At 41.1% G+C, this 25200-nt stretch overlaps 1 protein-coding gene across 1 annotated transcript in view; it reads right to left on the bottom strand.

The window, feature by feature from the left end:
• The window catches only part of dennd6aa (DENN/MADD domain containing 6Aa), an 88292-nt gene that overhangs the window by 27205 nt on the left and 35887 nt on the right, over positions 1-25200 (bottom strand). Inside the window, exons 6-12 of the mRNA XM_063068045.1 lie at positions 17043-17148; positions 15225-15304; positions 12337-12399; positions 6444-6499; positions 4592-4714; positions 433-528; positions 207-301 (exon numbers count right to left, since the gene is read on the bottom strand). Coding sequence (XP_062924115.1) covers positions 207-301; positions 433-528; positions 4592-4714; positions 6444-6499; positions 12337-12399; positions 15225-15304; positions 17043-17148 — 619 coding nt within the window. The remainder of the gene's footprint in view (positions 1-206; positions 302-432; positions 529-4591; positions 4715-6443; positions 6500-12336; positions 12400-15224; positions 15305-17042; positions 17149-25200) is intronic.

Genomic DNA, 25200 nt, shown 5'->3' with positions numbered 1-25200 from the left:
ATTCAACCCACTGGCTATGTAAAAAGCTGGCAATGGTTCAGTTGTTAAAAATAACATATTGACCAGAAGAGCAAAAAAAGGTGTAAGGAAAAATTAAATTTTAAAAAATAAACTGCTTAAAATTTAAAGGTAATGTTATTGAGGTTATTAATGAAAATGACATCTTGATTGAGATTGGCAAAGTTAAAATATCCCACCAAGCTTACCTGCTGGCTTCATGTCACCTATTCGGATAATGTGAGGCCAGTGTTGCAAAGTTTTGGCAAAGAAAGGGTTAGTCACTCCAAGAATAACAGATGGTCTATGTAAAGAGAAGAGCAAACAATAGAACAGAATTTTAATTAATTAAAAGCATTGGTATGCAACTTATTGGCATTGAACATTCATGCATTCAAATATTTATGTGGAAACTGAATAATGAAATTCACTCACGGGGCCTGTGTTCGCGTAGTGTATTCTTTGAATTCACTGTCATGGATAGTAAAGTATGGCCTGAAATCGCTACAGTATTTCAATGGGGAAACACAGCTATGAATATCAAAAGAGGAGATCATTAAGTAATCTCTCAGAAAAAAACTATTAGCATTGTGCAGAAGACAATTGAGATCACAACACTGTTGATCATTGCTGGAGAACTCTTTTAACCAAAGCAACTTGAGGCAGATCTAAATTAAATGTTTCTGCAGTATTTAAAAATAAAAAAAAACTCCATTTGTCACTAATCTGAAGCCTCCAACTTTCTTCATCTATTGGAACGTAAAGAGTAAATATGCTAATGTGTGTGTTACTTTTGCACACTAATGTTAACAGTTTTAGATTGGCTGTTGTGTTCTGAACATAATAAACAAAGTAAAATACATTTGCAATTAAAACTGAAATAACAGAAAATGCTGAAGACATTCATCAGATTAAGCCTAATTTATACTTCTGCGTACGGGCTACGCCATAGGCCTGGTTTATACTTCTGCATAGCTCTACGCCGTAGCGAGCATGCGTTGTTGTGTCTGCGTCGCTCTGCAATTCACCGCTAAAATGCTAATTGGCGGTGGGGTTTCTAATGCCACTGTGTTGAGTTTCTTGGTGAGAGACATGGACGAGGAAATTTTCAAATATTTTCAGATGTCGGCAGGTAGATTTGACAATTTGGTCCATCGTCTCCAACCATTTATTTCGCGTCAGTGTACAGACATGACGGAAAAAAGCAACCGGGAATGTGTAGGAGGAAATGCGATGCTACCAAGTGGACCAATCACAGATGTTGCGGTCTGAGTCGCCGCGATGCGTGTGTTACTTTTTTGGGGAGGTGCACATCACGCTGCGGCGTAGGGTCCGGCATAGAGTATGCGGTACCTACGGCGTAGATTTGACGCAGAAGTATAAATCAGGCTTTAGGCAGCATTTGTAAAATGAAAAACACACTTAGTGTTTCAGGTCTGAGACCCTTTTTCAGAATCTGGAAAAGAGATAAAGGAAATTAACGGAAAAGCTGGGGGGGGGCGGGAGAATAAAAGTGACAAGGGATGTTATGATAAATTCAAACAGGTTAACATGCCAGTTAGAGACAGATTATGCTTTTTGGCTTGTGTTATGCGTTGCTAACAACAGAACTGTGGGATATGCTTAGTAGGTTAGGCTGTACTAAAGGAAAGGAAAAACTGAGCTAAAGATCACAGAGGGATAATTGTCAGAAATGGCCAATTCTGCTACAGACAGAAAGAGCAAGTTGATAAAAAGTTGGAGTATTTGATATGGAGTATGAAAGGCTGTGATGTGTCCAGATGGAAGACAAGTGCCATTTTCAAAGCTTGCATAGCACCTTAACATACAAACTTTTTGTGCATGGGGCACAGACAGTTAGGAGTTGAAGGAAAAAGTAGAAAGGTGACAGGCAACTGTACTTACTGCCCGTTATGCCGCTGGCATTTAGGGCAGCAATGGAGGTCCCTCATCTCTCTCTGTCCTCGGCTATCTTTTCTATTGTGCCCCAAGATCAGCGTTCAGAGCATCCTTTTATGTGCCAGTAGCTTCCTCCCCGTGTTCACTACTGTCAGTCATGCAAGGCCTGGGTGGAGACTCAGGAATACCGTTGCACACAGATATAGAATTCTTCATTGTTGTTTCCGTAACAAATTTTTGACCAGTCAGGGTTGTGAGCCCTGAGCTGAACCTCTGAACACGGAGGACCAGTGGACCACTCTTGGTCCAGCCTCTACCCTTTGACCTATTTGGCATGGGTGACCCCACCAAGAGCCAAAGCACAAGGCTCTGACTCCAGCCAACATAGCTCTCCAGGTCATTGAGGCACACAAGCCTCCAAATCCTATGACAAGGTTGTGGTCCTCTTGGAGGACACACAACTGGAAGATCGCTGACTTGTTTTCTCTTTCCTAGTTCTGAATAAGAGTTTCCGATCTGAAATGTTAACCATTTCCTTTTCCACTGATGTTCCCTGATCTTCTGAGTGTTTCCAACATTTTTGATTTTTATTCTGTATCAATTATTCTTTGGAGGAGCAGATTTAAGTTATTTTAGAAGCTTCAATCTGTATTTTTGAATGAAATTAATAACCATTTTATGTCTAGAACTTGCAAAAAGAAGTTCTGAAAGTTTTTCCTAATTTTACAAAAACAGCTTCTTAAATATGCTCAATTGTGTTCAGCTTCAGAGGCATAAAAGGCATGCATTATTCCATTCGCCACCAACGCCCTGCAAATACTCTCATACAATCCACAAATCCTAAGTTACCAATTTCCCAAGTTAAAATACATAACAGAAACTATTTTAGCTTTAATTTTCACTTTGCTGACGTATGCACATGAACTACAAAGAACTTCTTGTGAAAGAAGCAGATTTATAGTATTATCACTGTAGCATAGTGACAATACTATATCATAGAAAAACCTACAGCACAATACAGGCCCTTCGGCCCACAAAATTGCGTCTGGAACTATATGTTGTGATTTAAGATTAGAATCAAATTAAAATCTCACTTGAGAGGTTGGTTATGACTAGACTGAACTCCTGCCTCAGCAAGGACCTGGACCCATTGCAATTTGCCAATTGCCACAATAGATCAAAGGCAGATGCAATCTCAATGGCTCTCCACACGGCTTTAGACCACCTAGACAACGCAAAACCTACGTCAGGATGCTGTCCATCGACTATAGCTCAGCATTTAATACCATCATTCCCACAGTCCTGATTGAGAAGTTGCAGAACCTGGGCCTCTGTACCTCCCTCTGCAATTGGATCCTCGACTTCCTAACTGGAAGACAACAGACCGTGCAAATTGGTGATAACATATCCTTCTGGCTGATGATCAACACTGGGGTGTATGCTTAGCCCACTGCTCTACTCTCTGTATACACATGACTGTGTGGCTAGGCATAGCTCAAATACCATCTATAAATTTGCTGACAATACAACCATTGTTGGTAGAATCTCAGGTGGTGACGAGAGGGCGTACAGGAGTGAGATATTTCAACTAGTGGAATGGTGTCACAGCAACAACCTGGCACTCAACGTCAGTAAGATGAAAGAGCTGATTGTGGACTTCAGGAAGGGTAAGACAAAGGAACACATACTAATCCTCATACAGGGATCAGAAGTGGAGAGAGTGGGCAGCTTTAAGTTCCTGGGTGTCAAAATCTCTGAGGATCTAACCTGGTCCCAACATATCGATGTAGTTATAAAGAAGGCGAGATAGCAGCTGTACTTTATTAGGAGTTTGAAGAGATTTGGCATGTCAACAAATACACTCAAAAACTTCTATAGTTGTACTGTGGAGAGCATTCTGACAGGCTGCATCACTGTCTGGTATGGAGGGGCTACTGCACAGGACCAAAAGAAGCTGCAGAAGGTTGTAAATTTAGTTCGCTCTATCTTGGGCACTAGCACACAAAGTGCCCAGGACATCTTTAGGGAGCGGTGTCTCAGAAAGGCAGCGTCCATTATTAAGGACCTCCAGCACCCAGGGCATGCCCTTTTCTCACTGTTACCATCAGGTAGGAGGTACAGAAGCCTGAAGGCACACACTCAGTGATTCAGGAACAGCTTCTTCCCCTCTGCCATCCGATTCCTAAATGGACATTGAAGCTTTGGACACTACCTCACTTTTTTAAAAAGCAAACAGTATTTCTGTTTTTGCACATTTTTAAAATTTATTCAATATATATAATTGATTTACTTGTTTATTTATTAAGTTTTTTTCTCTCAGCTAGATTATGTATTGCATTGATAGATAAATTGCTGCCGCTAAGTTAACACATTTCATGTCACATGCTGGTGATAATAAACCTGATTCTGATTCTTAATATTAAGCACATTGCTGCAGGTGGTTATTAATATTTATAGCATCTTCATGTACTCCACACATTAACAAGTGCTAGGAATTAATAAATTTTGACTGAAGGCTCTTAAAATTGTTTTTTTTTCCAAAACAGAGTGTTGCAATATTACATGTGTAATGCTCTGTCAGAAGTAATGCAAAATGTTTATTAGAATGATTGTGGCTGAAACGGAAAAACAGCATATTATAGTGAAAAACTGATCTTTAATCTCCAAGATCTATTTACAAAATTTGTTACTTTACCAAACCAAGGCCAGAACCATTTCAGATGACTCAGCAGGTGATGGTGCCATGACAACAAGAGGCTCCCCAAGTAGCACAAGCTCCCAAAGCATCTGAATGTGGAAAAATATTGGACAAAAACACCTGCAAATGAAGAAGATATATAATAATGTTTGATATTAATCTTCTGATGAAACTTCCAGCTTGATCCAAAGGGGGAGGCATAGTAGTGTAGCAGGTGGTGTTGCTGCCTCACAGATCCAGGGACTTGGGCTTGATCCTGACCTTAGTTACTGTGTGTGGTTTGCACATTCTTCACATGACCACCTGGGCTTTCTCCCACATCCCAAAAGTGTGTTGTTGAATTAATTGACTGATCTAAATGGCTCCTTGCTATGGGCAAATGGCAAGAGAATTAAAGAGGAGTTTATAGACATTTGAAAGAATGAATTAAAAGGCTACAGGGGAGTAGGAGGAAGTAGCTCATGAGCTTGTTTTGTTGGGAACCAACAAGACCCCAAAGAGAAAATGGCCCGTGTCTAAGCAAATAAAGGGTAGGTGGGCCAAACAAGGGAAGTTGGAAGAAAGTGACAAGATATCTTGGTTGAATAAAAATAATGAAATTGGAGAGAAAGTTTCCCTGTTTCATCGACATATACTTCATGCAGTTATTGCAAGAGAACTGCTGTAAAATACAAGAAACAATTTAATCAAATATTGGGAACACAGGAAAAAGAATGATAGAAGGGAAAAAAAATCACTCGTTTGTTTCTCCGAGAAACAGACATACTAACTGTAATTTGGAACATAATCCTAGCTGAAATCAGCTAAGTCAACAAATTTAAGGAAACAAACCCTCATTTACATTGCTCAATACCATACCAAATGTACTTTTCTTGGGAGTTTGCAATGGTTTTAGCCATCACTTTTCCTCCCCCACCACCTCATTCTTCAGTCTTTAGCTCCTACTGGGTTTAATGAAAGACTACTTCCAAACAATGAGATTTTGGGACATCAGGTTTGATAAAATCTTAAAACCAAATATTATTTCCCAAATTAAATGTTGACTGGAGACATAAGAGACTGTGGTTGCTTGAATCTGAAGAAACAAACTATCTGCTGGACGAACTCAGTAGATCAAGCAGCATCCACAGGGGAAAGAAACTATCCAGGTTACGGGTTGAGACCCTGTATCAGGACTGAGAACAGAGAGGTGACATGGCGATTAGAAACAAGGGAAGGGGGAAGAGCATTGAGAAATGAGAAAGGGAACTGAAGTGATTAGTGGACTGAGGAGGGGTGGAGCTGGGTGACAGCTGTAGCTGAATAATAGATAAATGTAGACGACACAGAAGAGCACATGAGAGGGGAGAGCAGGACTTGGAGGAAGCTGTATGGTAGGTGGAACCAGAACCATACAGGGAGGCATTCGAGAGTTCGAGATTGGGGTGGGGAAGAAGCCCGTGAATGAACTGTGTGGATGGAACCAGGAAGGAGAGGGGTTTGAAGGTAGAAGGAGAAGGAAGAAAGTAGTGGAACAGGGGCAAAGAACCCACCAGAGGGGAGGTTCACTTGAAGTTAAACTCAATTGTTCATGCCACTGGGTAACCACCCTCTCCACCTCCCCACCCCCCCTCCATTCCATCTCCAACCTGGATACGAATGGCATAATATTCAGTAGGATTATATTTTTTTTTTTGCAGATATCAGTCTCAACTAATGACTAACAGGTGCAAAGCTATATATATGGGATACTCTTAATGAGCAGAGTTCTGAAGATAATTCATTTGTCATTTTGATTATAAAATATAAACAAAGAGTGCTTTTCATTGGGGTTGTTCTCAGTGATCAAACTCTGTACTATTTACATTACCTGAACAAATCTACTTCATGGATTGTGGGAAGTGCAAAAGAGACCTGCGATTCCGTCTGAAAGAATAAAAAAGTACTGTCAGTATAATGCATTGTATACTGCAAATTTGTACAATTATGGTGAGCTAACCGGGTCTGAACATACTCAATAATTGATCACTGATTTATAAAAAAAAAGGACATACAGTTTCAGTGAAATGCTTAATTCTTCCAAAGAAAACTGATTTATTTGAACAGCATTTTTCTTGGAGTAACATGTTCCACAAACAGTAAACTTCTCTATGTCTTTACAATATTTTTTTCATAAGTCATTGTAGTTCGAATCTCATCCACCACAAACAGATTTATCAATGAAATTCATTGATGCAGACATTTACATCAACAGAGCTGTCACAGTGATCGTTATTTATCCATCCTCATGTTTCTATAAAAATACTGATTTAGTTGCCTTGTCGCACTCTTGCTCCCCTGACCTGGAACATCTCATGATTAAGTACCAACCATTCTCCTCCATGTTCCTCACTGCAGTTTACATACTGCCAAAAGCCAACCTTAATGAGACACTTGAGATATTGAATGCTGCCATCGCCAAACGAGAAGCCCACCCCAATGAACTTCAAATCATAGTCAGTGACTCTAACCAAACTTGTTTGAAGAAATCTTGGCCTAATTATCATCAGCATATAACCTGCAGCACCAGAGGTCTCAACACGCTTGCCACTGTTATACTACAATGAGGAATGACTACCATTTTATCCTGGACAGCACTTCAGGAAGTCTTGGCTGTTCTTTTCCTACCTGCATACAGGCAGAGGCTAAAGAGCAAGGCTCCAAAGATAAGAAAAACAAAGAGGGGTCATGGGACCCAGAGGAGCAGCTACAGGATTGCTTTGAGTCGGGGGACTCGGGTGTGTTCAAGGACTCATCAAAGGATTTAAATGAAATACCAAGATTGTCATGGACTTTATAAAAACAGTCACAGATGAATGTGTCCCCACAAAATCATTCACAGTCTTCCCAAACCTGAAGCCCTGGATTAACTATAAGATTCACAATCTGCTGAGGGCTAGATCAATGGCACTCAGATCTGGCGACCAAGTAGAATACAAAAGGTCCAGGTACCATCTCCGGAAAGCTATCTCACATGTGGTGGCAATTCCAGACCATACCAGAATCACAGAAAGATGCTCAACAGCTGTGGCGGGGCTTGAATACTTTTCCCTTCTACAAAGTGAAACCAAGCAACATAGGTGACAAAAGGCTTCAAACCCAGATAAGCTCAATGCCTTCTATACTCACTTTGACTGTCAAACTCCCACAGCCCATTATGAGCCTTTGATTTCAGTGTCTGAAGCCAACGAGAGAGCATCCTTCAGGAGGGTGAACACACAGAAAGCATCCGGCCCAGATGGGGCACCTGGCTGAGTATTGAATATCTGTGCTGATCAACTGGCTGGAATGTTCACTAATATCTTTAACCTCTCAATTCGGCAGTCTGAGATACTCACCTGCTTCAATTATACTGGTGCCCACAGAAAACGTGGAAACCTGCCTCAATGACTATTGTCCAGTAGCACTTACATTCACAGTGATGAAGTGCTTTGAGAGGTTAGTGATGAAACATATCTCCTGCCTGGGAAGCAACTTGGATCTGCTCCAATTTGCTGACCGTCTCAACAGGTCCACAGCAGACGCCATTCCATTGGCTCTTCACTCACCTCTGGAACATCTGGACAGCAAAGGTGCATACATCAAGATGCTCCTCATTGACCACAACTCAGCATTCAATACCATCATCCCCTCCAAGCTAATCAATAAGCTTCAAGACCTTGGCCTCAATACCTCCTTGTGCAGTAGGATCCTCGATTTCCTCACTTGCAGAGCCCTGTCAATTTGGATTGTCAAAAACATCTCCGCAATCTCCACCAGCACAGGTGCACCACAAGGCTGTGTGCTTAGACTCCTGCTCTACTTGCTTTATACTTATGACTGTGCGGCTAAGCACAGCTCCAATGCCATACTTAAATTTGCTGCCAACGCCGCTGTTGTAGGTCGAATCAAAGGTGGTGACAAATCAGCATACAGGAAGAGTGGTGTCACAACAGTAACAACTTCTCACTGAAAGTCAGCAACACCAAGGAACTGATTATTGACTTAAAGGGGAGGAAACTGGAAGTCCATGAGCCAGTCCTCATCGCGGGATGAGAGGTGGAGAGGGCCAGCAACTTTGAATTCCTTGGTGTTATCATTCCAGAGGACCTGTCCTGAGCCCAGCATGTAAGAGCCATTATGAAGAAAGAATGCCAGCACCTCTACTTCCTCAGAAATTTGCGAAGATTCAGCATAACGTCTAAAACTCTGACAAACTTCTATAGATGTGTCATGGAGAGTATATTGTCTATCATGGGTAAAGCTCTTCCAACTATTGAGCACATCTATACAGAGTGCTGTGGTAGGAAGACAGCATCTATCTTCAAGGACTTCCCACAATTCAGGCCATGCTCTCTCCTCAATGCTGCCATTAAGAGGAAGGTACAGGAGCCTCAGGACGCACACCAGCAGATTCAGTAACAGTATTACCCCTCAACCATCAGACTCTTGAACCAGAAGGACTTACTTCCCTCACCCCAACACTGAACTGTTCCCACAACTTATGGGCAAACAACAGGAATTCTGCAGATGCTGGAAATTCAAGCAACACACATCAAAGTTGCTGGTGAACGCAGCAGGCCAGGCAGCATCTATAGGAAGAGGCGCAGTCGACGTTTCAGGCTGAGACCCTTCGTCAGGACTAACTGAAGGAAGAGTGAGTAAGGGATTTGAAAGCTGGAGGGGGAGGGGGAGATGCAAAATGATAGGAGAAGACAGGAGGGGGAGGGATGGAGCCGAGAGCTGGACAGGTGATAGGCAGAAGGGGATACGAGAGGATCATGGGACAGGAGGTCCGGGAAGAAAGACGGGGGGGGGGGTGACCCAGAGGATGGGCAAGAGGTATATTCAGAGGGACAGAGGGAGAAAAAGGAGAGTGAGAGAAAGAATGTGTGCATAAAAAAGAGTAACAGATGGGGTACGAGGGGGAGGTGGGGCCTAGCGGAAGTTAGAGAAGTCAATGTTCATGCCATCAGGTTGGAGGCTACCCATACGGAATATAAGGTGTTGTTCCTCCAACCTGAGTGTGGCTTCATCTTTACAGTAGAGGAGGCCGTGGATAGACATGTCAGAATGGGAATGGGATGTGGAATTAAAATGTGTGGCCACTGGGAGATCCTGCTTTCTCTGGCGGACAGAGCGTAGATGTTCAGCAAAGCGGTCTCCCAGTCTGCGTCGGGTCTCACCAATATATAAAAGGCCACATCGGGAGCACCGGACGCAGTATATCACCCCAGTCGACTCACAGGTGAAGTGATGCCTCACCTGGAAGGACTGTTTGGGGCCCTGAATGGTGGTAAGGGAGGGAGTGTAAGGGCATGTGTAGCACTTGTTCCGCTTACATGGATAAGTGCCAGGAGGGAGATCAGTGGGGAGGGATGGGGGGGACGAATGGACAAGGGAGTTGTGTAGGGAGCAATCCCTGCGGAAGGCAGAGAGAGGGGGGGAGGGAAAGATATGTTTAGTGGTGGGATCCCGTTGGAGGTGGCGGAAGTTACGGAGAAACTGCGCCTCTTCCTATAGATGCTGCCTGGCCTGCTGCGTTCACCAGCAACTTTGATGTGTGTTGCCACAACTTATGGGTTCACTTTCAAGAATTCTGCAATTCATTTTCTCAATATTTCTTACTTAATTTTTATTATTATTTTCTTTTGTATTCGCAGAGTTTGTTGCATTTTGCACATTGCTCTGTCCTGTTGGGTGTGCTCTTTTATCGATTCTAGTGTGTTTCTTAGATTTACTGTGTATCCCCGCAAGAAAATGAACCTCAAGGTTGTATGTGGTGACATATGTGTGCTTTGGTAATAAATTTACTTTGTACTTTAGGATATGAACTTAGTTTAATCTAAAATCAATGAAAGATAAAAGTCCTGTCAGTCTGAACACATGCTATAATAGAATTAACCCTGCTGACATTCTGTGCCTTCTTAATTTGATGTAAATTTTATATGAGGGGTTACAATTACTGTGTACAAATAACAAAATGTAATACTTATTGGATTCAATTAATTTCCCATAGCTGTTTGACTAATTCCAATTCCTGCCTATGTTTACTGAAGCACAGTATGTGAAATGGGGAAGTAGTTCAGATGCTACTACAAGTTGTGTCAGGGTGTAAGAGAAGTAAGAAAACTGATCAGGTTTTCTACTCTTTTACACGGTCCAATGGCTCCAAATGGAAATTTGTGGACGTGGCAACCAAGACAACAACAGATGCATGGTTCTGATATCCCTCAAGTTTTGAATAGCTTGGTAACAACTGTACAAAATGCTGGGATACAACATGTGTGTAAAATTATACCTCAAAGTATCAAAGGGGTAGAAACTGGCAGAGTAGCCCAACCTACATATATATTCATACTCGTTGTAAGTACACGAAACCACTCTCTATAAATACCAAAGATATCACGGCTGAAATGAAATGCGGAAACTAAAGATTTAACATCTGTTTAGGAACAGCTTGGTGAAATTTGTCATGGATGAGTGAGAATTCTTATACAATTTTTATTGTGACCATCATATCCAAGAAAACAAAGTGATGCAGAAAACAATTAACAAATGAATCACAAAGTGCACGTTTCAATTCTAATACAGCAAAAGAAAAGGCAGTAGGAAATAGTTTCGAATCTTATTGAGAAGTTCCAGGGTCACCAAAAGGTGCTACTGGCGTATTTAGATGTATGATCATTATACATTAAGAACTGAAAGTACTGCGGGCCTCTCCCACCAGTGACTTGCTCGCTGGCAGAGAAAATGAAGGAGTTGTGCATCCTGCTGCTGCCTGAGTCAAAGGCATGCAGTCTAATAGCGAGAGACCATCTTGGTGCTTGCTTTTCTTGTGATCGCAAGATCCTTTTGGACATCGTTAACGTGGTATGCCGCAAGTTTGATTCTCTGATTTGTTGGCGGTGAGAAGGGGTGGTTGGCAGAGGAGCTGTGTGGCCTTGGTTGCAGCAAGGCATAGGCCTCAAGCCACAGTGTTGCGTGCTTACAACCGCCAGGATTGTAATCTGGTGCACTCCCCCCAGGAGCAGCAAGGTGCAGCCCCCTCGGCAGAAGACAAGCTCTGTTGTGGTTGACTGCAGGTCTCGGCAGCATTCAGTGGACTCAGGGCCTCAAGCTGTGGTGTTTGCCTGTTTACAGCCACCAGGAGAGAAGTGTCAGAGCCGGTGCGCTCCACTGGGGGGCAGTGTGGCACAACATCCAGGCAGCAGTCGGTGTTGCCCCGCCAGTGTTTGCTCAGCAGAAGACAAGCTCTATCATGGTCATCAGCAGATTTCTGCAGCATTAGATGGCTCTGGACTCTTTAATTGTGTGGCTGTACCTTTCTATTTTGCACATGCTATGTGTGCTTTGTGCTATGTGTGACTGATGGTACTGTGTTTTGCACCACGGCCCTGGAGTAACACTATCTCGTATGGCTGTATTCATGAGTATTCATGTATGGTTGAATGACAATTAAGCTTGAATTGAATTAAGTTGAATTGAGAAAAATGAAAGGTGGCAAAAACTGGCCAGAGTTTAACCATCCAAAGTACATCAAATACTGTAATTATGTGAGGCTGCTTCAAGTGCAACTATTTATGCAACTGTAAATATTGCAGATAGACTACTCATCTCTTTTAAAAAAAAGTCACATCAAGGAAAGTTCCCAGTTGCAAAGAATGGTCATTCTTTGTAAGTACTTATAATAAAAAAACTATAGCAATATTCAAAAATACATACTTTTCACAAATGACCCTTACCTCTTCTCCAGATTGTATAATTTGTGTTGCACCAGGTTTGTCTTGCTTAGTAGGGATCCTAACCTATTATAAGTTGGACAAAAACAGAATTCCTTGGTGATTGGATTGCAAGACTACATAACTTAGTTTATAATGATCTGGATTTCCCTGCAGAACCAGCAACAATTCCCTTTAATTCTCATGAAACTTACAACGTGAGTGAACATGGATGACCAGAACCTCCCAAGATGAGCTCATCAGTAACTTACTAATTAAATGAATACTTTGCAGCAAATTAAAGGATTTTATAGTTGGAGGATTTAGTGAAGGGGAAGGTCTCCATAATAATTAAGAAAAGGTATTAACGACTTTACAGGCTTAAGGGTGACTAATTTCCTGGCTGCTTTGGGAGGTAAGAGAAGAGATTGCTGGGACTTTTGTCCGAGATTTTTATATCTTTGCTGGCCACAAGCAAAATACCAGATGCTTGGAGGGTGGCAAATGTGCTCTAAAGGCAGCTTGGTAAAACATGCTATTACAGACCTGTGAGCCAAACATCAGTAATAAGGACAGGATAAATTATGGATGTAATGCTGAGGCTTTAAAAGACACTGGAAAAAACATGTTAAAAAACATCAGCCCACATTTGGAATGTTGTGAGCAGTTTGGGCGCCTTATCTATGAAAGGATGTGCTGGTATTGAAGCGGGTCTAGAGGAGAATGAAAGAGTTAACACCTAAGAGAATGGTGGAAGTCATTGTTGACAGCATTTAAGTATCCAGAATTGAATTGCCAGGGCATAGAAGATTATGGGCCAAATGCTAGAAGTTTCGATAAATATGGTTGGGCACCCATTGTTTGACATGTATGGGGTATGCCAGTTGGTCTAATTTCACATTACATGGCTCTATAACTATGAGAAATTTCTCTTTTCAGGATGTGGTAGCTCTTTGGGATTTTCGGCACTAGAGACAGGGGAGGTAGATTCATCAAATATATTTAAAGTAGCAGTTAATCAACATTTATACAATTAGTAAGTCAAAGAGTATGAGAAGAATTGAATTGAATTGACTTCATTAATTACATCCTTCATATACATGAGAAGTAAATATCTTTATGTTATGTCTCCGTCTAAATGTGCAATGTGCAACTTATAGTAATTTATAATAGGAAAGTGAATTTGCAGCCATGATCATACTGAATGGCAGAACAGATTCAAAAAGTCAAGTGACCTCTTATTTCCTATACTCCTTTCTAGGTAGCCATATCAATCACCACGTCATAGGAACCAGACACAATAAGCTGATTGAGGCTTTAACAATATTCTAAATGACGACATCTTATTCAATATTAGAATACTTGAGAAATAACAGATAACTACAGTATTTTTTATTTATAGGCTTGTGATAGCTGTTGTGAAAATTCACAAAGGCAAAAAAAATCCCTCTCAAACTATAGTTGAACACTATACATAAAAACATTAATCACTATATGTAAAAGCATTACATATGTAAAAACAATCCACATTTATATCAAAACATTTAGAACATTTATAGGACCTGAGTGTGTCCCATTTATCAACATAAACTTATAGACCATACCATTAATAAAAGTAAGTTGTGAAAAACAATAGCCTTGGTAATGATCCCAATGAAGTGCTTTGAGAAGACAGTTATGGATTGCAGTAAATCCCATCTTGCTGCTGTATTGGACCCTTTCCAGTTCACTTATTGCTCAAATTGGTCCACTGATGCTGTAGCCTCTGCACTCCATTCCCTAACTATTCCACCTGGAAAACGGTGTGCCATACACCAGGAAGCTGTGGGGGAGCATCTCTCACCACAGTCTCCTCAGGAGGTGGAGACGCTGCTGCGCTTTCTTCGTGGTGTGGAGGGATCAAGTGAGATGTACATACAATGAGGAGTGGTCAGCTTGCATCTTCTTAAAATCCACAAGCAGCTCTTTGGTTTTGTCAACGTTGAGACTCAAGCTGTGCTTGCACCATTCTACCAGCTGCTCTATCTGCTCTCTGTAAGCCAGCTTGTCATTATTGCTGACGAGGCCAACTAGTGTCGTGTCATCAATGAATTAGATGATTCGGTTTGAACTGAATCTAGTAATGCTGTCACGTGCCAGTAGCACGAACAGCAGCAGACTGAGCACACTGTACATACACAGCTCCTCCATGGAGGGAGTTGTCAGCACCAGGTTTCTAGGAGTGCATGTAACCGGTGATCTCACCTGATCCCTCCACACCACCAAGAAAGCACAGTGCCAGTTTTCAGCGTGATGGAGCTGGAGACATTTCCGCCAGTGTGGACTGATTGTGGCCTTCCTGTCAGGAAGTCCAGGATGGAGTTACAGAAAGAGGTGATGAGACCCAAAGATCATCTGTATTATCTAATCACGATACAATCATACCTGAGATTGTAATTTCCAATCGTCATTTTGAATTAGCAGTACAGTAACCTACTCTGGTCCACAAGAACAATTTTTAACTAGAATGGGTCCTTCATACATGCAGGGAAGTAATTCGCTGAGTACATCCTTCATTCTCTTCAAGATTGTCAACAGTTGAAAACAAATCAGATTAAATTTGTTTTCACTCTTCTTTTCAAGTTCCTCCTTCTATCTATATATTGACTGAAGACAACATAATGGAATTTACCAAAAAAAGGGAAGTAGTTGACAACATCTATAGTTGAGGGGTTAATTACAGTATTTATCCATTGACATTAGCACTGTTCATACTCACAACAAAGTCAAAAATACTTACAGATGAGACTATTACGAATTTAAATACCCATCAGAAGCTGAACAATTTAATTGAACTGGAGCCCTTATGAAATTTCATTTAATATTTATGGAACTAATCCATGCTTAATGCTAAATAGTTTGTGAAAAAGTACCTTTATAACAATCCCCATTGTGGGAAGATTTAATGTTCTTCCTGGGATAGGCGCAGGCCAATGATCCAGATCATGGCAAGCTGGAAAAAAAGCCAAGTTATATTGTTGGTTTATCATTGTAACAGAGGTTGCATCCACATTTCAATATTAATAGTACAAAACAAAATGATATATTACTGTATTAGACCAAATGCAGATTTGTTTCCATTTATTGTTAATTACCAGTTGCAAAAATAGATTGTTCTTGCCAAACCACTTGTCGAATACATGCCACTATCGTAATTAACAAGTGTGTTGACAATGTGAATCCTTATGGGAGATATTCTGGATAGTGGGCATTTGAGGACAGTGAAAGCATAGAATAAAATTTCTTGAATTTAGATGCAGGATCAAAGGATGTAATTTATGGGAAATCAGGTATTTTCCATCAGAAGTGAAAGGAAGTTAAGCCATGAGCACCATTCTCCTGAATCTCCCGGAAACCGTTGACAGAGAAATGAAAACATGAAGAAATCTGCAGACGGTGGAAATTCAAGCAACACACACAAAAAATGCTGGTGAACGCAGCAGGCCAGGCAGCATCTATAGGAAGAGGTACCGTTGATGTTTCGGGCCGAGACCTTTCGTCAGGACTCACGAAGGAGTCCTGACGAAGGGTCTCAGCCCGAAACGTCGACTGTCCCTCTTACTATAGATGCTGCCTGGCCTGCTGCGTTCACCAGCATTTTTTGTGTGATGACAGAGAAATGACCAGTGTTTGGTACTGAATTGTGGGGAATGCAAAAAGAGAACGCGTTTTTTTTCCTTTTAAGCCAATTTACTCTTATAGTATTGTGTCCATTTACTCTTACAGTATTGTGTTTCTTATGCTCCAAGCAGATACTGATTAGACTAAGCCTAATACAACAATAATACATTTTATTAATTATCAGTGGAGCACTTGGCTGCTTTAGCTCTGGAAATTGCTCAGTTTGCTATACCAGCTGATTCACTGTCAAGATGTTCCTAAAACCTCATGTTATTAAATTTTATTTGGCTCATTATCAATTTTTAATGGCACCTCAGTGAACTGCAGACATCCCACCCTGCAAAAACTCATTTCAGGGAGGTAGCACCATCAATTTGCGGGAGACTTCCAGGAGAGGTGGGATGTCTGCAATAGAGTAGCTCCTTAGCAGCTAGCCAGCTAGTTTAAATAACGTTAGCTTTGCTAATGAATGAATGGCATCTGTTAAACTCACCTCAACATGTCTTTTACAGTCTTAACCCACCATGGGCAGTAGAAAAGTCACTGTTGCAAACAGTGCGGCGAGCAACACTCTCATTATTTTGACCTCTATTAGGCAGGGGTACACTTTAGTGTAGTCTGGGGTAACGTACGTTGTATTTTTTTTTGGAACACTCTGCAATGGCGCACTCTCGCTTCCGCTCTCTCTCTCTCTCTCTCTCTCTCTCGTGGTCGCTCGCGCGCTCTCTCTTGCTTTTCTCTCGCTCGCTCTCAAAAAAATTGATTTCCGTGATATTGTATATAATTTGCGGGCATCAGGGAGCCACTATTAATATGCGGGAGACTCCCGGAAGTTCCGGGAGAGGTGGGATGTCTGGAACTGCCTTTGGATATTTTACTGCACTGACTACATGGTAATCAAAATAAACTTCCCCATTTTGTTGTAGTATTTTTTTCACCAGTTCTGCTCCTCTGTGAATTAACTAGTTTACAAGTCATTGCTATATACAGTAACAGGTAAAACTAACTGAGCAGCTCAGCAAGCTTATCCCCAGATATACTGCAATGTGTAAACAAATCACAATTCTCACCAGCTTCCAGAAAAGGCTCATTTTTGTCAAAATATTCTGGTGCAATGAACTTCAACAGGAAATGGAAAAAGTTAACATATGGAAGTTTACTGATCAGAACTAGTGACTGCAAGAGAGAGAGAAAAAAACATTGTTAGTAAAAATAGATCATTGTGTTTTCTCCAAAACTTTGGTTTTGACAATACCCAACTTTAAAATGTAGATAAAAATATACATTAATTTTCAAATTAACATTCAAGTTAGTAAATACAAAAATGCACAGTATTCTTGGGTCAACTGTCATCTGTGTTAATGCTCTGCACACCAACCAGCCTCCAGGAGGTATGCAAGAATCACTTTTAAATACAAGGCCCAAAAAGGAAGAAATCCATTTTCTTAAAATGCAATCTTCCTTAAACAAACAGCAATAAAAGTAATGTTTATTTAATTGCATTAGACATTTTAAAAAAATCATTAAAGTATTACTAAAAAAAACTACGCCTTGAGAAATGGAATATAAAACCTGCTCTTTAACTCCCTAACTTGTCTCAGCTTGCAGCAGCTTGCTGTGAGAAACCACCTGCATTCAGAATCAGAATCAATCAAAGTCAAGTTTAGTATCACTGGCATATGTCATGAAATTTGTTGTTTTGAGGCAACAGTGCATTGCAATACACAATTTAAAAAACTATAAATTACATTAATAAATATATATGTATAAAATTGAGTAAAGAGTGACATAGTGTTCATGGGTTCATTGTCCATTCAGAAATCTGATGGTGAAGAGGAAGAAGCTGTTCCTGAAATGCTGAGCATCTGTCTCCAGGCTCCTGTACCTCCTCCTTGATGGTAGCAGGGAGACGAGGGTGTGTCCTGGGTGAGGGGGATCCTTGATGATGGATGCCACCTTCCTGAGGCATTGCCTTTTGAAGGTGTCCTCCATGCTGGGGTGGCCAGTGCCCATGATGGAGTGGCTGTGGTTACAACTTACTACAGCTTCTTACGATCAATAATAGAAAGAACATTTTCAATTAGCAGCAAGGGGTAGGCATTGGTTGAAAAAAAAACAAAGAATGGAACTAGTATGGATACAGAGGGATTGGATTTTGGGCCCATGTACACGGCTTTGAAAAAAATATTCAGCTCCCACAACTATTTTCCATTTTACCGACTCACTTTCTAAATTTTAAATATATTGAAGTAGGATTTTTGAGCTAATCTACAGAACATTGTGTGTCATGTCAAATCAAAAACTTACCAAAAATTTACTAAAAATTAAAAACCAAAATTGTGAGGCTGAAAAAAATTAATTCCCCTTATAATTACCATGCTAACTTTCTTCAGGTGCAATACTGTATATTACTTTACCAACTCAACCAACTTGTTGACATAGAAAATTGGAGGATCATCCGAATAAACAAACCTTCTCTCTGTAAGATTCAACAGTATAGTAGATTTTCAACAGACCAAACTAAAATGAAGACAAAAGACCATTCAAGCTAAGTCAGGGAAATGATAATAGAGAAGTGCAAATCTGGGGAAGTGTACAAAGCCATCTCAAAGACACTGACCGTACTTCAGAACTCAGTGCTGTCCATTGTGAAAAAGTGAAAAAAAAATGAAACCACAGCCATACTGCCTAGGTCAAGTCGACCATCTAAACTTAGTCACCTGAATGGCACTTTTAAGAGAGGCTACTGTGACACCAACAGTCCCTCTGACTGAGCTGCAGAAGTCAGTGGCTGCAAATGGAGATGTTGTTCATAGCTCCACAATCTCTAAGGCCTTGCACATAAATGGTATTTATTTAAGAATGACAAGGAAGAAGCCCTGGCTAAAAACATATCCTTGTCTGTAAAGACTTTGCAAAGTGTCACTTAGAAGATATTATAAAGATGTGGAAGAAGATCTTGTGGTCAGATGACACTAAAGTGGAACTTTTTGGCCTCAACGCTAACCAGTACATGAGGTGTAAATCTAATATTGCACATCAGGCATGTAACACCATCCCTACTGTAAAGTATGGTGGAGGTAGCATTATGCTATGGGGATGCTTTCAGCAGCAGGGACTGTAAATCTGGTCAGGATTGATGGGAAGATGAATGCTGATAAATAGAGAGAGAGCCTAGATAAAAACCTAATAGCCTCTGCCAGAAAGCTTAAACTGGGGAGAAAGTTCGTCTTTCAGCAGGACATCAACCCAAAACATACTGCCAGAGCAACTATGGAGTCGCTTCAAATGATAAATATAGATGTCTTTGAGTGACCTTAACCTGATTGAACAGCAAAGGAACAACCCGTTCAGTCCACGTCTTCGCCGATCAGGTTAATCACACCTGCTTACCTATGATCCGTAACCTTCTATTGTTCATGCATGTTCGTGTGTCTCTTTCTGCCTCTTAAAAATTACTACTGTACTGGCATGCACCAGCTCCCTTGACAGCATCACTTGTAAATGAAAATGCTTTGCAAATCTCCTCCTCCCACTTTAAAGCAAAAGCAGCTATCACTTGACGCTTGAATAAGAAAGGAAGATTTGTTTTATTCACATGTACATCAGAACAGACAGTGAAATGGTTCGTTTTGCGTCACCGACCATTCCGAGGATGTGCAAGTGTCACCATGCTTCCAGTGGCAACATAGCAGCAAACCCATAACTTACTAGCCCTAATGGTATGTGCGAGGAAACCGACAGAGTCACGGGGAGAACACAGAAGCTCCTTACAGACAGCAGCAGGAACTGGATCCCAATTGCTGATCACTGGTGCTGTAGCAATTTCGCTAACTGCTATGCTATCCTGCTCTCCTCTCATAATTTTGTACACATCTATCAGATATACTTCTACAGGTGGCAGGGTGGCGATACGTCTCTACCAAAGGAGGTTTAAGATGCTCCTTCCCTCTGCTAGCCTGTAGGTTGCCCTTGGGCAAGGTGCACCACCTGCTTAGCAACACCCCGCCTCCCCCCCCGATCGTGGTCAAGGAAGCAGGTAGTCGACGGTCGTATGATCAGCTGGTGCACAGCACAAGTCTTGAGTATGTGACCACTGATACCAGGCAGACAATCTCTGAAGAGCTCTGATAGTGGCTGGTGTCACCCGTCTTGTAAAGACACTGCCCAGAAGAAGGTAATGGCAATCCATTTCTGTTGAAAAATTTGCCAAGAACAATCATGGCCAAAGACCATAATTGCCCACGTCATATGACATGGCACATAGTGATGATGATGATGATGATTATCAGGTCAGCCTTCAACCTCTGATACTCCACAGAAATCAGTCCAAGTTTGTCCAACTTTTCCCTTTAGCTAATACTTTCTGATCCAGGTGATATCCTAGTGTATCTTTTCTGCACCTTTTCCAAAGACTCCACAGCCTTCCTATCATGTAGCAATTTGAACTGTACACAATACTCCAAATGTGGTCTAACCAAAGTTTTATACAACTGCCAGATTACTTGCCAAATGTTATATGTCGTGCCCTGAATGATAAGATAAGCATGCCATATGCTTTCTTTACCACCCTATTTATTTGTGTTGTCATTCTCAGGAAACTAGGAACTTGTACCCCAGACATTTGTCTGGATTTAACACCATCTATTACTTCTCCACCCAAATCTCCAACTGACACGTATCTGCTATGTCCTTTGACAGCCGCTCTTGACATCCATAACTCCACCAATTCTTGTATCTTCAGTAAACTTACTATTCAGTCCAGCTAAATTTTTGCCCAGATCATTCAAAAACAGCTGGTGTTTCAGTACTGATCCATGTGGAACACTACTGGTCACATACCTCCAGTCAGAACAGCATCTCACCACCATTACCCTTGGTCTTTTATGACCAAGTCAATTCTGGATCCATTTTATCACGTTGTTGTTGAACCCATATGACAATCTTCTGAACCAGCCTACTATGAAGGACCTTGTCAAATGTGTTACTGAAACACAGAGAACATCTTCTGCCCTATCCTCAATCACTTTTGTTATTTCCTCAATAAGTCAATCAAATTTGTGAGACAGAACCTCCCCCACATAAACCCATCTTGACTATTCCTTGTGAGGCCAGGCTTTTCCAACTGTAAATAAATCTTGCCCTTATGAATCTATTCCAGTAACTTCACTGCTAATGATTCAACAGCCTATAAATTCCATGATTTGACTCCATTGCTCTCATTAGAAAAAGGATAAACATGGGCTATTCACCAGTCTTCTGGGACCTCGCCTGTGGTTAAATACAGTAGAGATCTCTGACAAGGCCTTAGCAATCTTTCTCTTGGTTCCCCAAGTATAATGGCATAGATTCCATCAGGAACATGGGATTTATCCACCTTCATTATTTTTCAAGGCACCTTCCCCTCCTTAATATTGCCATGCTCTAGAATATCAACACACCCTTTCCTAGTCTCAACATCCAGGTAATGTTACAGCTCTATAAAACCACACTTAGAATATTGAGGTCTGTTCTGACCATCTCGTTATAAAAAGGATGTGGAACCTTTAGAGAGGGAGCAGATGAGATTTACTATGATGCTGCCTGGACAAAGATAGGTTGAGTGACATAAGGGCTCTTTAGAGTGAAGGAGGATGACAGGTGACTTGATGGAAGTGTACAAGATGATATGAGGCTCAGATAGAGTGGATAGTCAGAGTCATTTGCCCCAGGTGGAAATGGCTAATACCAGGGGGCATAATTTTAAGGTGATTAGAGGAAAGTATAGGCAGGATGTCAGAGGTAGTTTTTTTTTAAACAGAGTGGTGGGTGCATGAAATGCCCTGCCAGGGATGGTGGTTAAGGCAGATACATTATGGCCATTTAAGAAAAACTCTCAGATAGGCACTGGATGATAGAAAAAAAATGGAGGGTTATGTAGGAGGGAAGAGTTAGAGTGATCTTAGAGCAGGTTAAGAGGGCGACACAAGATTGTGAGCCGAAGAGTCTGCACTGTGCTGTAATCCTCTAATTTCCATCACCCACGGCCTCTGCTTGATGCAAGGACCTCATAATGGATTTCACCCACTTCTTCTGGATCCACACATAAATTGCTTCCTTTGTCCCTGAGTGCACCTACTCTTTGCCAAACAGCCTTCTTGCTCCTAATATACATACAAAATGCCTTAGAATTCTCCTTAATCCTACTGGCCAAGGATATGTCATGGCCCTTTCCAGCCCTTTCCATATTTTGTCTAAGTTCTTTTCTGCTTTCTTTATATTCTGCCAAGGGTTTTTGTCCGATTTCAGCTTCTATTCTTTATGCCAAATGCAGAATATCTCTTGTCTTATGTGGTTTCCAAACCCTGCCAGGCTCATCTTTCATCCTCACAGGAATAAGCTTGTTCTGAAATCTAATCAACTGGTCTTTAAAAGAATCCCACATGTTAGAAGTCCGTAACTACTTCCCCCATTTCTGCCAAATATGGTTGTAATTATCCTCCCCCAATTTAGCACTTTCACCTGAGGAACATTCCTTATTCATAACTCTCTTGAACCTTGTAGAATTATGTTCACTGTTCGTAAAGATGCTCCCCCAATTGAAGCTCCAATCACCTGGCTAGGTTTATTCTCCAGTGTAGGGTACAGACCCATCCTTAGTTGGACTAGCTGCATACTGTTTCAAAAACCCTCCTGGATGGACCATATAAATTCTGACTCACCAAAGCACCTGGTACTAAGAGTACTCCTGTCAAATGTTGGTTAGATTAAAATCACCCACTATAATAATCCTGCTTTTTAAAAAATATATACATCTTTCCATCATCTGCCTAGATATCTGTTCCTCCAGTTCTCATTAGTTATTGGAAAGCCTATGATATAACCCCATCAGTGATTTTAGCTTTCTCATTCCTGTGGCTTCCTTACTAAAAAAAAAGTGAATATACATGCCATAGAGAGAGCATAACAAGGAGCTACCAAATTTGTTCCTGGCATGGCATGTTTTATCTACAGGGAGAATCTGAGTAAGCTAGGATTGCATTTTTTTTTTACTTAGAGGAGCAATAGGTGATCTCAGTGAAACATACAAAATTCTCAAAGCTTGACAAGGTGGATGAATTGGGGATTTTACGCTGACTGAGGTGTACAGAACCATGAAACACATACTGTATATCAAAAGAAAAAAAATCAGGAAAACAAAAACTTTTAAGACTGAGGGGAAGAGAAATTTCTACATTCAGGAGGCAGTGAATCATAGGAATTCTCTACTATGAAGTACTGTGAAGGCAAGCTCAATAAAGATAAAGTTGTCAGTGTTCACTCCAACCAGATGATCAGCACAGGTCTTCAGTACTTGGCCAGGTACCCTGTCTGGGTCAGATGCTTTCTGTGGGTTCACCCTCTTGAAGGATACTCTCACTTCAACCTCAATAACTGAAATCACAGGGTCATTGAGGTCTGTGACAGTTTGTGAGGGTGCTGCATGTTCTGTCAGTCAAACTGAGCAAAATGGCATAGAGCTCATCTGGGAGCAAAATCTTGTTGTCACATATATTGCTTAGTTTTACTATGTAGGAGGTGATGCATTCAATCCTTGCCACAGCTATCAGGTATCCTTCCAGTATGGTCTGGAATTGCCATGTGCGATGGCTTTCCGGAGGACGTATTTTACTTGGTCGCCAGATCCAAACGTTACTGATCTGGCCCTTAGCAGATTGCAGATCTTTTGATTCATCTATCCAGGGCTTCTGGTTGGGGAAGATTCTAAATGATTTTGTGGGGATACACTTGTCCACCACTGACTTTATAAAGTCTGTGATAACTATGGCATATTCGTCCATATCCTCAGAGTCCTTGAACATGGTCCAATCCACTAACTCGAATTGTAAACTCAACTCCACACATGGTAAATTTTCACCCTCTTGCTTAAGAAGCATCTATCCACCTATTTGTGAAAATATCATTTCTGCTTCTATTACCCTATATAAAGGCACTCAATTCTCATCAGGAAAACTTTTAGTTTTATACATTGACTCCTTCAATATATTCATCCACAAGAGGAAACATTTCCTCCAAAGTCACCTTCTCAGGATCTGCACTGGGAAATGAATGCCAACTCCGTGACCTTTTTGAAGAATACCTCTATTCAGGCCATCCGGGTGAGTCTGAGCTTCTGGTTGCCCATCTTTTTAATTCTTTATCATACTCCCACTGTCAGCATACTGATTTTGACCTTTTACACCATTCCAACAAATATCACTGTGCACTCAAAAACAGCACATAATTTTCCAACCTAGCAGAGCTTTCTGGACTTAAAAATAATTTGCAATTTCAGAAAATTAACCATTAGTGTTTTGTTTCTCAGACAGAAAGAATAAGAGTCCACTAACCATTCTCACCAAACCCCTAACCCCAACTTCCCTTTTAGTATTCCAGATTTCATTCCTGTATGTATACTTCCACGTATTCCTTTCCTAACGTCCTTTCGCCAATACCACAGATTACTGGTGCCATCCAATTACTCCCAACCTCCATCCAATCACAGTCGTCCTTTCTCATTCCACCTGGCTCCCCACTCCAGTCCTTTTACCTGCAACCTAAAACTTGTCTCAGTTCTAACATTTCCCAGATCTGGTGAAAGTACAGTAACCTGAAATCTATCTGGCTTGTTAAGTATTTTCAACATTTTCTGTTTTGATTTCCGATTTCCAGCAACTGTGGTATTTTGATTTTGGTTTGTTTTTAATCTGATCCATATGGTGAAACAGCTTGTTGTAGTTTGAATGCCACCCTGACATTTTGAGAGGACATAAAAAATTATTTGAGCTTTACTTAATAGTGGCGATTTTTATCTGGACACGTGCATAGATAGAAAATATTTGAGTCAAACAAAGCAAAATGGGACTAGCTCAACGAGACAACTTAGTATGGACGAGTTGGGCTAAAGGGCCTGTTTCTGCGCTGTTTAACTATGTGTTAAGAGTAACACCTCCTATAAGGCTTTTACTTTTGCTCCAGCAGGACACCTGGTTCCCCTGGCATTCAGGAAATCACTCTCATTGAATCTAATATTCTCCTCCTGCTTCTGGAAACTACCATCTCTTCCATTGTGGCCAGACTGTATATTGCGATTGTCTGGTTGCTATAGCAATGTTTCTTAAAAGGGCCAAGACCTTAATCAGATAGGTGCATAACATATAGCTAGAAACAGAGTTCAATTCAGTGTGGTCCCGTTGGAAAGCATTTAGG

The sequence above is a fragment of the Mobula hypostoma genome, chromosome 15 (assembly GCF_963921235.1).
Source record: "Mobula hypostoma chromosome 15, sMobHyp1.1, whole genome shotgun sequence".
Lineage (NCBI taxonomy): Eukaryota > Metazoa > Chordata > Chondrichthyes > Myliobatiformes > Myliobatidae > Mobula > Mobula hypostoma.
This window is presented reverse-complemented; position numbering and strand designations above follow the sequence as displayed.